The sequence below is a fragment of the Camarhynchus parvulus genome, chromosome 3, assembly GCF_901933205.1.
Source record: "Camarhynchus parvulus chromosome 3, STF_HiC, whole genome shotgun sequence".
Classification (NCBI taxonomy): domain Eukaryota; kingdom Metazoa; phylum Chordata; class Aves; order Passeriformes; family Thraupidae; genus Camarhynchus; species Camarhynchus parvulus.
Window position 1 is genome coordinate 67,640,443 of NC_044573.1, and position 15,678 is coordinate 67,656,120.

At 44.5% G+C, this 15,678-nt stretch overlaps 1 protein-coding gene across 3 annotated transcripts in view; it reads left to right on the forward strand.

The window, feature by feature from the left end:
• Nucleotides 1-6,887, forward strand: part of WASF1 (WASP family member 1) — an 88,404-nt gene extending 81,517 nt beyond the window's left edge. For 2 of the 3 annotated variants that reach the window (XM_030944418.1, XM_030944419.1), the window contains exons 6-9: nt 249-421; nt 2,400-2,579; nt 3,865-4,502; nt 5,976-6,887. In XM_030944418.1, the coding sequence (XP_030800278.1) occupies nt 249-421; nt 2,400-2,579; nt 3,865-4,502; nt 5,976-6,133 (1,149 nt within the window). In that variant the 3' untranslated portion in view covers nt 6,134-6,887. The remainder of the gene's footprint in view (nt 1-248; nt 422-2,399; nt 2,580-3,864; nt 4,503-5,975) is intronic. The other variant, XM_030944420.1, reaches the window with a different exon arrangement.
• Nucleotides 6,888-15,678: the final 8,791 nt, after the last annotated feature.

Here is a 15,678-nt window from a genome sequence, read left to right on the forward strand (position 1 = left end):
CCAGACTTAGAATGAAAAGCTACTGAAACAGGTATTTTTCTCCATATTGTTCAGGTTTTTAGCCACTAGTCTGATGTTTCTGGCTCTTACAAGTCTTTCTGGTTTACATATTATGTTTAGCCTGAAAGCAAATTTTTCTTGCATTTGAAATGAGATTGTTTTTCATAATTTTGTGGCTGATGTTTATATGCAAGTAATTAAAAACCACTGTCTCAGTTGTCAGTTTTGTTTGCACAACTCTCCTACAGCAGAAAAATCTCGATCGCCCTCATGAACCAGAGAAAGTACCAAGGGCACCTCATGACAGACGGAGAGAGTGGCAGAAGTTAGCCCAAGGTCCAGAGCTGGCAGAAGATGATGCTAACCTCTTACATAAGCACATTGAAGTTGCTAATGGCCCAGCTTCACATTTTGAATCAAGGTTCCTTTTTGTTTTTTCTATCCTTTATGAAGTGTATTCATACTTCTTAGTGAACATGCATGAGAAATGGTCAGTGACAAGATGCTACTGCTCCCCTTGAAATGCACTGGAAATCACTGATTTAGCTTAATCAAAACTCAGTTTTGAAATTCTTAGTGTGTCCTTAAAGGAGTAGTTACTATGTTGTTGTTTTTAAGGGTAGCATGTAACCTCATTGTATCCTTGAGGGTGTGCTGTCCTCTGCAGCTTGACGAAGGTGTAGTGTCACTGCTGCAAGCCTGCACCCAGGTGTGTCTCTGCATTCCAGTCCTGACCCACAAAATCCCCATTGTTCCAGCCTCTTGATTTTTCTTAAGCAGATACTGCCAAGGCTATATTGTGTGTGTGATGTGAACAAACATCCACTTGGAACTCAAATGAGAATGCTGAGCTTCCCTTTACTCTTGAACAAATCCCTGATTTGATTGACATTTCTGGTTATAGCCTATTACAAAATCCAACCTGTTGATTCTCATTTCACAGCATGTATTTGCTGGTGGCTAAAAGTAGCATTTCACATGGCAAACACCTGCTGTGCTTATGCTTCTGGTCTTGGTGCAAAATCAAGTCCATTTTACCAGCCAAGAAACATCTAATAGCAACGAAGGCTGACAAGTAATGTTAGGCAATTTGGGGATAAACTTTTTGTTTGGGGGTTTTGTTTTGTTGTTTTTTTTTTTATTAAAAAGTATTCATTGTCCTCCCAAAAACTGGTTAATTTTTTCCCCTATCTTTCTGTGGTGAAAAGCACACCATAAGAGAGTATTTTGTTTGGCTTTGTAAGGCCTTCAAACAAGCTCAGTAGTGATGGTGAGTAATTATGACAACTCTAGGAGAGAGTGTTTGTTGCCTGAAAAGTAGAAAAACCTGCTTGTAGAAAAACTTAGCTCAATTCAGAATGGAAAATGCTCTCAGTGCGTTTCACTCAGTGGGGTACAAGTTAAGTTATGGTGATTAGCATTTTTCTAGGAACAGCTTTATAGAATCTCTGTAAGCTGCTGTGTCAAGTCATTGGCAGAAACATCTGCTTTCCTGCTGTCCTTTTGTTATGTTGTATGTTGGGTTCCACTTTAGACATGCTTGTTTTATATCCAGGACCCTGACCTAAACCTTGATTATCTCAGTACTTGTAATGCAATTATTAATAATGCTGGAGTGCTTGGGAGCACTGCATGTGCAGAACATGTTGTTCAGATACAGAACAGCACCATACTTTGAAATAAATGGGAAAGATTTTCAACCCTGAAGAATTTAATAGGCTCAGATACTACAGTGGTGGCAGTATGTGGAAATGTAGAGTGTTGCTCTACTTGTTGGAAAGTGTTCTACAAACACTTTTGCTCTGAATTTAATAGAATTTTTTTAAAATAAAGTTCTGTAATTGAATAGTTAATTAAAATTTTCTAACTGATCAGGTCTTTGAGGTGTGTCTAAAGTTGTCATTAACAAGTTGAATCATCTTTATTTAGTGCTAGTACTCAATAGTAGATATTGATTGATTCTTGTGTCTATTAAAGCAACGAGTTCTCTGTATATATTGGAATAAAGATCCTCTGACAGAAGTTCAGCTAAATTGTTCAGTTGTAAATTCTACCATTCTAACATCGATGGATGTTTCGTGAATGTTGTAAAAGAGGAGTTCTGATTGTGTTGCTGTGTTTATTTAACTCAAAATAATGTGTCTAATAAACACTAAGGTCACACACATGCTGTAGAAACTATCTGATATACCTGTCAAAATCAAACCCTTGAGCTGCTTGAAGTAATAACAGGGAAGGTGGGATGAATTATTGAAAAGCCACACCGTATAATACGCAACACTAATGGAGAGAAGATACTTGCACTTGTAATCAGACTGAAGTATAGAACAGTGGCTGAGGGCACTAATACTGCCTCTTACTGAAGGTGAATTGGATCTTTTCTCCCTGTTTTTTTACAGATCCCAAGCATACGTGGACCACATTGACGGGTCGTATTCCCTTTCTGCCCTGCCCTACAGCCAGATGTCAGAGCTGCTGAGCAGAGCCGAGGAGCGTGTGCTGGTCAGGCCCCACGAGCCGCCGCCGCCGCCCCCCATGCACGGCGCCGCCGAGGCCAAGCCCGTGCCTCCCTGCGTCAGGTACCAGCCACAGAGGCCACTTCTCCTGGGGCTGGCTTGGTTATCCACCCCCCTGCTAATAGCTGTCAGCCTTATTTCTGTGCTGCCCATGGATCCCAGCGTGCCTGCAGGAACAGGGCCGCCGGGAGCTGGGTGGGAAGGCCAGCACCTAAATCCCATAGGGTGGAGAAAGGCCCTCAGTACTGCGACCGTGTTGCCCTCTGAGTTAAATGGCAAGGGAAAGAAGTCTGTGGAAAATGCTTCTGTGAAATATGTTGGCATTTCAGGATGTAGCTTTGGAGTTTTGGAAATTTGTACAACTGAGATGTGTTTCAGCGTACATGAAAGGAAGAATATATCACAGTAAGACAGCTGTCAAAACTATGTATTCATTGCATTTGCTAAATTGTAAGTGCTTCTCTCTCCCAAAGTGGCTTTTTTTCCCTACTTCTTTGTACCTTTTCAGAAGTGGATACATACATAGAATATTTTCTAGAGGTGAAAATTTCTTTGTCATTCCCCTATTTTTTTATACCAAAAGTCTTACTTTATGGTCAGGCACATACAACTTAGAATAGGAGATAGTTAATTCAGATGGGGTTGTTACAGCAGCAAGATGTTAATCTCTTGAAAAGGATGATTTTTACTGCTCATAGACAAAAATGCATAACTATTAAGATTAATTTACCACAACAGTTTAAAGAAATCCTCTAGTGGTCTTTCAGGAAAATAAATTTATTTTTCTCTCTTGTTTCTTCAGTTCACCTATTTATTGTCCTATAATGAGTATCTAGCATATAACTGTAACTCTCTGTATGCAGTATTGATGACCTTTGAAATTAGTCTCACTCATGTTTTCATCACACCTTAAATATATATTTCAAATTAACTTGTTCTCATTGTTTGCATTGTTTTGTTTTGGTTTTAAAGTTCTGTGAACCAGAACAGTTAATCGACTGCTAGTTCCCTGACTTGAGAAAAATCATTTGGATTTACTTAGGGACAACAGGGAAGAATTATACTGGTATAGGAAACTTTTGATAAAGATGCAGGTACACTGTATAAGAACATAGATTTGGTTAATGGCTGAATTTGAACAGAGGTCTTTTGGAAACCTGTTGCAAGCTCCATACTGAAAATTAGACATCCTTATTTATGAGGTGTGGACAAACATCCTGAAGTCATCATAGTACATAATGCTCTTTAATGCCCAGGTTTCAATGTTCTAAAGTTGCAGAAGTTAATCTATTACTATTTTTTCCACTCTCTAGCTCTAATAACTTTGTTCTGTTATTGGATGTTGCAGTTCTACTCCTGGCTTGGTAGAAAATCGTCCTCAGTCACCAGCAACAGGCAGAACACCGGTGTTTGTGAGCCCCACTCCTCCTCCTCCACCACCACCACCTCTTCCATCTGCTTTGTCGACTTCATCATTGAGAGCTGCAATGACTTCCACCCCTCCACCCCCAGTCCCACCCCCACCACCCCCTCCCACAGCTGCTCTGCAGGCCCCAGCTGTGCCACCTCCGCCAGCTCCTCTCCAGATAGCTCCTGGAGTTCTTCATCCAGCTCCACCTCCAGTTGCTCCTCCCCTAGCACAGCCCTCTCCCCCTGTCACCAGAGCCGCCCAGGTGTGCGAAGCTCTGCCTGTTCACCCAGTTCCTCCACAAGCTGAAGTACAGGGACTTCCTCCACCACCCCCACCTCCTCCCCTGCCTCCTCCTGGCATCCGACCCTCCTCCCCTGTCACAGTTGCAAACCTCTCTCACCCTCCTCCTGCCCTGCACCCTCCTCCCACAACCATTGTCCCTGGCCCTCATGCACCCATAATGCCTCCGTCTCCACCATCCCAAGTGATTCCTGCTCCCGAGCCCAAACGCCATCCTTCAACTCTGCCTGTGATCAGTGATGCTAGGAGCGTTCTGCTGGAAGCAATACGGAAAGGTAACGTTGGCTATTACACAGCAAACAGAACAAGCTCAGAAATACACATGACCTTTGAGAGATGGAATATTTCACGTGTGTGAGAAGTTAGAGGAATGCATCTTAAGTCTGTTTCTGTTTTCTATCCCCTACAGTGTATGCATTGCCAAGTAGACAGTTTTTTCAATTTGTAATTTCACTTATCAGATGTTTAGTTTGGATGGCAAACCTGGTTCTCTGTGGAAGTTAGATTACAGAAAAAAGTACGTGTGTTTGTAGATGATCTGTGGAGATTATCTTTCCATTTCTTTTTACCTGCAAATGTAGCTATTTCTGATCATCAAATCTGATCTAGAGATTGTGTAGAAGACAAAAACATTGGTTTTCACAGACTGTTAGATAAAACGGAAGTGGATCAATTGGCATTGGAATTTTGATCATCTCTCACTGTATTACAAGATATAAGTGGTGTTCAGAAATCATTGCTGAAGACTTCAAGCTGTTAAGTATCTGATCTGGACCCTGATCTCAGTGCAGTAGTGGAGCAGCCTTTGCATTGCAAGGTGCCCATGGCAGAGTGCAAGGGAAGGGCAGAGCTGCAGGGCAGTGTTTTCCTGCTGATCTCACAAGGAGCTGTGTGTGCCCGCTGTACCTTTCAGCTTATGGTGCCCATGGCCAGGAAAATCCCCGCTGGCATCAGAACACACATTGGTGTGTGCTGCTGTGTGATGGTGGGGTATCTTTCAGTAGTTAAGATCTCTCCAGTGTTTCGAGTCCTACATTCTTCTCTTCCCCTGCACTGCAGCACAGCACAGAATCTGTATGGTACTGTACTATCAGCAGATAGGCCATAGCACTAATTCAAAATATTTTTGCATGTCTATATGCACATGAATTGATAACATCATTGAAGTCTAAAGAAATGTTGACAACAGCTGAGTACAACAGGGGTGCATGAACATGCATAAAGAATGTCAGCAAAAATGAGAAAATAGAGCCTGCTGGTATAATCTAGGTGATTGCTGAAAACACTTTTGACCAAGTCATACCCAAAAAACAAAGGCTTGAGTTACCACAGCTTTGATATCCAAGTAATACTTTATCCCAAACCAAATCATTACATGATAAAAAACAGAGTTACAAGAGGCCCTGTCTTGTTAGGATACTCAAATAGCTATAAAATTTCATTAAAATTATGAATGGACAGTCTAAAAAATGCAAATAGCAAAATGGCTTAATCACTTAGAGTGGTACTAAAAATGTATTTTAATGGAAAATCAGAACCAGGATATTATAGTAGACGGACTCAAGATCTTGTCTGCTGCTGCAATTCTGACAATTTTCTCTTTAAAAGCTTGACAAAAAAATTCTACCTGAGAAGGACAGGATCCTGTGTATTCATTTTTGATTGCAAAGCATTCTGTGAATCATGACCTAAATCCATTTGCAGTGCTGAAGGAGGAGGGTGACATGTTTGTGCTCTGATGTTCCCAGGCATTCAGCTCCGCAAAGTGGAGGAGCAGCGGGAACAAGAAGCGAAGCACGAGCGCATTGAGAACGACGTTGCCACCATCCTCTCGCGTCGCATCGCTGTGGAATACAGTGATTCAGAAGATGATTCAGAGTTTGATGAAGTAGATTGGCTAGAGTAAAATTATTACATTGCTGTACACTGCAAAATCGAATGCTAATGTCCATTGTGGTGCTTGTTCTTTGGAAGTTTGATGGTCATTTCTAGTGTTTTTTGTATTCTTTTCTTAACATAATTAATCCATGTTTTTCTACTTTTCAGTTTACAAAGAGCTCCTAGTGCATCTTCAAAACTAAATGTTTTACAGTGGCTTTTCTTACACATCTCTTTTGAAAGAACATACTTTGTTCTAATAGACCACTAAGTATTAAGCATGGGCAGCTGTTGGTAGAGTAGCAGTTTCAATTTTTTGGCATATCTTAACTGTGCACTTTGTGAATTTTAAGTTGATGAAGGCAACTGAGATTGACATTCCAAGGGCAGCTGTATGTACTAATGAGCCTTATTCCACTTCTGATAGTGTTTTAAAACATTAAACCTAGCTATCAAAATATCACTGCCTCGATCACACCTGTATACTAAAAGTACATATAGTTAGCAGCACTGAACACACTGAAAAGCAAATGGATCTTTGGGGGGGTTTATTATTGTTTTATTGTTGTTTTTAAATAATTATGGCCTTATTTGAATGTTTAGAGATTCCCCTTCCCTTCTTCCCTCCCAGGTACATATTGTGTGGTACTATTTTTGCCTGCATAATAAAAGTTTAAAGTTTTTTTTTTTCCTTGTGAAATCTTTTGACTTAAAAATGCTGTGTAACTTATGTAACTGTTAAAATAACAGTTTGATTTAATAAATGGTTCATTTTAAATGTTCCTGGGTGTTGCTCTTTCAATGAAGCCTGCTTTTCACTGGTATACCTGAGAGATCCTTGGTTTTCAGGTATGTAATCTGTGGTATACAAAGTTAAAGTACTTTACCATCAGTGTATCTTGATGAGATGCAGCAGTTAAAATCATGATTGATGAAAGATGATTTTTAAGTGCTGTCTAGCAGTGCAGTGCATGTTTTGCACATCTTTTGTGTTTCTCTTCCCTGGAATAACTCCTTCAAGTCTGAGCACATAGTCAAAAGCCTGTTGAGAAGGGAAGCGTGAGAGGATGCAAGAGCTCTCTTATCCTGTGATCTCGTTCCTGGAAGATGGAATCCTGAAACAGAGGAAAATAAGTCTTGAAAGTCAGATTGAGATTTCTGAAGGTGGAACATTAAATGTTCTGTGTGTTACAAACCAGCTTGCAGGGGCATGTGGTTGTTAGCCTTCTCTTGGAATTGGGCAAAACTCCCACTGGGATACACTGGGGTAGGAGCAGTGTACAGCAACCCTTCCAGCTTCACTGTCACCATCTCAGCCTCTCCACTGTGGTTTTGCATGTGGCCTGCTATACTCAAGACTTTCAACTGCCTTTTTTGGTTTTGTGGAAGAAAAAATATTGTCACAATTTGTGAATCTGCATCTTTGTAACTATGGCTGCAGATCTGTGTGCCCTGCTCTCTCTGATAGTTTCTTCACAGTAACATCATCTGGTTTGTTCTGTTGTTCTCCATTGACTTCCCAAGTGTGTGTCCTTCTTAACCCCTCATTGTAATGGTAAAGAAAGGATGTCAGAGGCACTGCTGCATATTTGATGGTGTTTCCTTGGATCTCAGTAATCCTAACTCACCAAACCTAACTAACTTGTCCAGGAACTCAATGTGGGATCCTATTGATGCAGCTGTAAAGATTTGAGATCATAAAACAAAGTGCATTGTATGCAACCACAGCTCCCCTTTAACCAGGGACCAAGATCTGCACTCCAGGCAGCTGAAGGAAGAGCATGTCCCTGAATTTCAGATGTAAGTTAGTACTGCCCTTCACAAAATTACATTTCAACTGATGTTTATACCTATTCCTTGCACAACTCTCTATAAACTCCTGATTTTTCTGATGGGTATCACAGAAGCAGCCTACATTGTCACTTAAATGGAGCAGCAGCATTTCTGAACCCAGGCTCTAACTGTTCGAATTAGAGCATCTCACCATCATGCCTGCATTGGTGGGTGTGTTCTGAGTGTGTCCAGGAACTGTGGACTGGATAAAACTTACATAAAGTGAAGAAAAAGGGAAGAAATTAAAGCAAAAAAAAAGCCCATGTGTAGCTGCAGCTATCACATAGCAGACTTGAAGGTATTAAAAAAAATCTTTATTGACAAATAGTTGTTATTGACCTGTTTTGCTGTCCTGCTGATTAATAATATCCCTTCCAAGCTGGTACCCTGGGCAGACAAAGCACTCATTTAATATGACACAGTCACACAAAGTAATGAACCTTGCCTGTGAAAAGTCAAGAGTTAAATTCAGTTAACATTTCAAAGGCAGGATTCTTGGCCTTCTGCCACTGCTACAGCTATCTGCCATAGCAACTGGTCTCCAGATAGCAATAGCATGATTCACTAGTAGCAAGAGGTGATTGTTGAATTTGAATATTTGTGTTTGTAGATCAGCTCCCGAGCCGTGCATTTGCAGTCTTGGTGATTTGTGTTCCTCTTACTGTGGTCTCCAGCCGCCTTTCTCGTTTGGTGGAACGCTGCGCAGAGGGCTGCTGGGCTCTTCATGCCTGTGATTAGATGTGTAATAGATTATTGATTGCTTTGTCTTGTAAGGTACTAAATCAAGACTTCTGTATTGAACTGTTTACAGAGTCTGTTGTTTACCTCTGTACATTTGCAGCAGCTGGTTAAAACCAAGGCTTGAAGTCTGACACAAAAATAATGTGCCACTAATGTTCCATATAAGTGAAGAGAAGCCTTTGTCATCACCCTTTTCTCAAACTGTAATCTGGGACAGTTAAAAATTATTTACCTCTCCTACTGAGAATGGGGAGGAAGAACAATATAAAGTGCGTAGAAGAAACAAAATCTGCTTGGTGGCAGACAACTAGGGAGGTGCAGAATTGGTCACTCAGGAGGTTTATCAAAAGATAAAACAGTAATGATGCAACTATCATGGACAAACCAAAAACAAATCAGTAAATGGAAGAGAACAAGGACTGAAGAAGCAAAAATTAAAAAGATACATAATTCTGGGTTTTGGTTTTTTTTATAGCAGTGTGATATGAACAGTAACCATTAAATACTAGATATTATTAAGGAATGATGTTATCTCCCAGTAAATTGGGATTTTGAAAGCAGAAGGCATATTAAAAGACCTTTAGTTGATAAAATTGTTGTTTTGTGCATGGTACACAGGAGTGCACTCCTCGGGATTTAGGTGGACACTGACACACCATTGCCTGTCTGGGACCCGAGTGTGCCAACAGGTACCTGCAGTCCCCAAGGCTTTGCAACAGACTCTTCAGAACGATGGAGCTATCCTGGCTTGGATGCAGCTGCCAGGCCTGAAGTGCATCCCACGGGATTTACCTGGGGCTGTGAGCCTTTGTCTGCCTGCAGGATGCAGATGGGAACAGAATCTGCTGTACCTCAGTGTCCCCAGCCCATGGGTCCCCACGAGAGGGGTTCAGGACATGGTGCAGAAGGCTCTGTTTGCAGGCGGGCGCAGCTCACAGCAGCGTTCCCACAGCAGGGCGGGTTACGGCAGCAGCCAGAGCCCCAAACCCGGCGCTGCCACAAACCGCGGCAGTTCCAAGAGGAGACACAGAGGCAAAGCCTCAGCACAGGCTCTGCCGCCCAGGGCTGCATCAGCAAGATGTGACAGAAATTCGACTCGAGCTCCATCAAGTGTCCGCTTTGTCTCCTCAGCTGCAGGCCAGAATGAGTTCTACTCTCCCCGATTCTCTTTTGCAAATGCGGGCATCAAACACCAGGAGAGGAATCACAACCAGAGACCAGGGGCAGCAACGACAGTGACCCCCCTTTTTGGAGCCTGTGCCAATTCTCCCCTCTCCTTTCCCCTCCTGACCACTTTTCACACCTGAACGCTTCTCCGGGCTGGGAGTCTGCCCACAGGAGCCTTTCACACGCTCCCTGATTCCCACACTGCTTCTTGAGTACACACCAGCCCTCAGTAGAGGTGAGTTCCCTCCGCCGGTCCTCTGAGCTGCTTGGGACTGCTCTCCCCTCCCTCGTCCAGCCCTAATGAGTTGGGTCGGCTTTAAGCGTTGAAAAAGGCGCCGGTTCCTGGCGGCGCGGGGATTGCTTTTGGGCAGCAGGCGCGCGGAGAGCGCTCCCGTGAGCCGGGGGCTTGGCCGGCAGCTCGCAGGGCTCAGTGAATGCCTGGCAGCGCATCCGAGGAGCAGGCAGGGCATGGGGACCTCATCTGCTGCTGCTGGAAGGGGACACACGGACAAACCTCAGGAAATAGGTGCTGGGGAACAGAGCAGACACGGCGAGGCTTTTCCCCCCTGCTGATTCCTGCTCCTGGAGAATGGGTGCTGCCGCATTACTCATCGCTCATGTTCCTCAGCTGCCAGCAGCCCTTGACAGCAGCATCAGTAACAGCCTCTAAAGAAAATTGCATCCATCCCATTTCTTCTAAATTCTTGTTTTTACCATATTTGCAGGCTCTGAGCAATTGCTCCAGCTACCTTCCTTTTGACGACTGGAAGTGTCTGGGTACAGATCAGAGAAGTCATCAAGCATCTCTCACCAAATGGGACTGAGTATTCCCCTTCTTACGTTTCTTTATCTGATGGTTCAGCAACTTCACTTTCAGACACGAGACAGCTGAGTGCCCCCTACAGACAGGTCGTTTTCATTTCCCACTTCCCCCATTTTAAGGCCTTCGATGTCAGAGTGTTCTTTACTGCAAAACTTGTGACATTTTCACACAGTTTCACTGCAGTATCATTCCAAGAAAAGCTGAAAAAATACCTCCCTTTCGTGAGATTTTCCACTGTGTTTTACCCACTTCTACTCCTCTGCAAGGCATTTCCTTCACCACAATTTTAAAATCTCAGAGCAGGTCTCCTTCTCAACCCACCCCAGTGCTTCCTGTGGAGCAAGACCCATGCTCAGTGTCATATTATCACAGCTTGATCTTGCACTTCAGTATTAGCCAGAAATAACTCCAGAAACTGCCTGAGACTTCTAACCTTGTGAGAAAGCAGCTCACAGCCTGGGTCTTTGGCATGCTGGTGTAGTTTAGAAATTCCCCTTCATGCCAAGCAAATGCTGGAGGCTGGATTTTTCCCAGTTGTATTTTGGCAAAGCCGAAACCAGCTTGTAAGCACCACCAGCAGGACACACAGCCCCACGCAGGGATGTAGGAGACCATCAAGCAGCCTGGGCAAGAGGCTGTCCCTCACACTGCAGCCCAGATAAGGATGCATCTTCTGGGTTTAAAAGCACAAAGAAGTTAGCAATGCTCCCAGACAGGACAGCTGTTCCCCACAAGCCAGCATCCTTTGCTGGTCAGTGGGAATCCTGGCAGTAATTCAGCTGTGGTTAATTAGGAGAAAACATGAGGATAACTCCTTTGCTCCTGTATACTTTGTTCTCTGCATGATGGTTGTGCACCCCAGCACCTGCCAGGGAAGTTTCAGTGCCAATGATTATCTTTGGATGAACCAGAGGCAGAAAGAGCAACTCAGTCCCTGTTCCCACAGCAAAGAGAGCCCAGCTCTGGGAGCAGCCAAATCTATCTGGGCTTCCCAGAAAGCTCCTGCCACTCACTCTGTAGATCCCTCTGATGGAGACCTCTAAGATCACATGGAAAAGTTACCACCCTAAATCCCAGAAATGTTAAGGCCAGGCTTTGATGCCTCCTTGGGTTTTGAAAATTTCCACTGACTTGCCACATCTCTGCAGCTTGCAAAATCCCAGGATGTGAGGTTCTCCTGAAGAACCTGCAAAGGGGGGTACAGCCAGCCCTATCCCCACAGTGTCCCCACAGCGCTGACTCCACACGCCTTGAAACCAGGAGGCATTTTTGGGAAGATGTGTGCTGAAGCTCTGCCCCAGCAGTGGCCTCTGCCACAAGACCTGAGAAGATCCCACAAGGGCAGGGTGAAGGGGCTCTCATGGCTGCAGCCCCACGTGACCACCACCCCTCATTCAGACGTCACCAATTCCTGCTGGAGCACCCTGCTGTCAGCCACACCAGCTCCCACTGTTGGCCAGCCAGCGACACCTGTAAGAAGTGTTTAGCAGAGGCCTGCTGGCAAAACATCACCCCTCCCAACACACATGGGAGCAATTACTTCTTCAGGTTTTTAGTCTGTTGTAAGTAGTCCTCATATTCCCCATAAATTTCATTAGCTGGATTTATGTAGTCTCTAAACTGCAGTATTATAGGCACAGCAGGAAATTATTTGCTGTTCTGGTGAAAATGAGTATTTCCTAGTTTTGTCAATGTAGGGAATTACATTATCAGGGAAATAATAACCAGCTGAACTGAAGGAGGGTTTGATTCATGGTAATTACTGATTATATGCAGATTACTTTATGGCTTTAATTCTTTGGTCTCCCACTGTTTGCTTGCTAAACCTCTAAAAAACAAAGGCAGCGAGTATATGAGAGTCTTGTTTGTAAGGCAAATTACAGAACCTAATTTGTTGATTACATGAAAGGAAGCAGAGCTCTGCACAGACCAGGACAGCAGTGGGAAGGAGCCAGCAGAGAGCTGTGCTTGCATCCATCCTCGGCTGCAGCCACTTCTGTGCTGCTCTCCAGCGCCCATTTCACTTTCCCAAGATTGCCAGCCTAACCTGTGCTTAGGGCTGGTTCTACTGGGGCAACAGCAGGGCTGGAGGTGGTCTGTGCCCTTTGTCCTTCAGCCCTGTTCATCAGGTGGAGATAAGGGGATGTATCAATTCATTTGTGCTCAAAATGCACCTGAAAACATTTCTTCCAATTCAGTGCAACCACCAGGCCCTTGCAAACCTTCAGTTTTAACTAGCACTATGCTTGAAGGCATCAGAAGCTGGTTAGCAAACTGCTGCTTTTGACAGAAAGCTATCCAAAAATAGGGCAGAGCATCACCACTGCTTCTCAGACACTCCTTCTTTTCCAAAACATCTTTTCTCTTATTTCCTACAGCAAACCTTCAGCAGACTTGCAATCCCCAGGGATGAAACTAGCCTTTTGATCTCATATATTATTCTTAGCATTGCTGGAGCAAAATTTCAGACCGTGTTCTCTCTGCAACGGAGAGATGGGGAGCAAGACCCTGCTCCCGCTGCCTCCCTGCCTGGGAAGCTTCTTCACTCCCATTGTGCCCAGGGCAGCATGCTGATTGCATACTGTGTTTATTCTTAAAATACATAGCTATGCCCTCTCAAGTGAAAAGCAAGTGCTGGGGTTTGCATCAGAAAACATCCCCCTGTGTCAGAGCAGGCTCAGAAGCACGGCTGGGTGCTCCACAGTGTCTGGGTGCATTTGTCTGCAGCCGCTCCAGCACACGTGCCAGCTGGGCTCTTGCAGCTGCCAGCACTTTATTTAACAGATGAAAGGGAGAAAGAGGGACAGCACTGTAATTGCCAGCCCAAAAGACAGCACTCTGTGTCAGGCAGGCATGCCTGCACCCCTGGGGGTGTCAGTGCAGAGGAGCAGGGGTGAGTAGCAGCTGTTGAATCCAACAAGATTGGATGGCACTTGCAGCCCTTGTGAGCTCTTTCCTCATCATGACACGGTGCAGGGCCAAATCCAGGCTCTGGGATAAAGGGTTGGCACCACCAGAATCCCTTTGGGAGCCTCCAGGAAAGCATCCTGTCCACTTGGTCAGTACCAGCCATGACAGCTCCCCCAGTAGTAATATAAATATAAACATGGGGCAGTAGTTCTCCTTCATAGAATAATAGAACAAGAATGGTCAGGGTTGGAAGGAAACTTAGAGATCATCCAATCCCTCTGTCATGGACAGGGACACCTTCCACTAGACCAGACTGCTCAAGGTCCCATCCAACCTGACTTTGAACACTGCCAGGGATGGAGAACCCACAGTGGAGCAATCCTTTGGGCAATCTGTTCAAGTGTCTCGCCAGCCCCACAGCGGAGAATTGCTTCCTTATATCTAGTCTACCCTCTTTCACTTTAAAGCCTTTAAAGCCTTTTAGCCTTTGTCCTAAGTCCACATTACCATTGTTCTTGAGTCTACATTATCCCACTTCAGTAAAGAGTTCCTTTCTGAATGCAAAAGTGCATCCTTGGCTGTTCCCAAGTGCCCCAGCAGACAAAGCATCCTGACTCTGTACCCCTCTGTGTTCTGCAAAGCAGAACCCCACTGAAGGGACAGTGTCTTCAGAAGTGGTCCCCATTCCTGCCATAACATCCATGGGTGTGTTTCAGCCTCTGTGTTTTGGGCAGCTGGATGCACCAGTAGACTTTGTTCTGCCGGTGCAGCATGGCCACCCTTTGGAGTGTTGAACTTTCCGTTCTCCCTTTGTAGGTCATGTCTTTAGGAGAAAGATACATGCCCCTTTATGCTGACCAGTAAGAGCTATTCATCACCACATTTACCCTTCTCATTTATCTTATTATAAGAATAATAATTAAATGGTAATATAATGAAAGAAATACTATTTAAAGTGAAGTATTTTTTTCCTTTTGGCTGTTTGCTGTGGAAAGGCTGCTTCTTCCTCTGCTGTTTCACTAACACCCACGATCAGATAATATTTGATGAACCACCACAAATTAGGATGCAGCTGACGTCTCGGTTTTGCGCTGTTGGTGCCCGGAGACCATGTGCGCGGTTTTGCTTTATCACCGAGCTGCCTGCCCCGGGGATAACCACAAACCCACAAACCCCTTCAGGCCGTGCCGAGAACCGCCTGGATGTCGGCGTTTCACTCGCACCCAAAAAGCCCCCGGATTCCCCCGGGTTCCTGCCGGGAGCAGCGGACGGCGGGGATGCGCATCGGGAGGTGGCAGCATTTCACCGCAGCGCCGAGCCCGGCCGGGGGGAGAACAGCGCCTTGCTCAGCCACGGTGCCTTGCTCGAGGGAAAATCAGCACGTTCTAATCCTTTTGGCATATTTTCCAAGTGTGCCATACTTTCCACTTGCTGCTTGTTGCTCGTGGGGGTCCCAGTTGTTGGATTTTCTGTGTCTGGATTGAAGGCGCTTGAGACAGTGCCTTCATGTTAGGACTCAGGTGTTTATTATTTCTTATCAGTAAAACAGTCTCATCATTGTAAGTTCGGCAGCCATTCATTAGAAGGCATTCATTGTTACAAGGCCTTTTAAAACTAAACTAACCAATTAACAGCTGACACTTAGATTATTTTCCCTTTTTACCCAATAACTGATCCCAAAGAGCTCGCAATGTGAACTTTTCTGCCCAATTACAAAATGCCAACCAAACCCATGAAGAAGAATGAAGAAGAAGCATGAAGAGGAAACCCAGGACTACACCCTATGCCCTCCATCTTGCTTCCATCCACAACATAGCCCAAAACCGAATTTTCTCACCAAGTGATACACCTACACTACTCTCTACAATCTATTTCACACTTTTGTGGATTCTAGTCTATCTTGAAGTCTAGGAAACTTTCTCCATGAATGAGGGTCAAAGTCTGTGCTCCCCTGGGGGTCAGGGCACCCCAGAGCAGACAGAGAAACATTCCCGGTGCCCTGGGATTCCACAGTTGCTTTTGTAGCTCTCCTCTTTTCTCTCTTTTTGCTTCCACCCCCTCCCCGCTCCCCACCCCCCAACTTCCTTCTTTATTTCCTT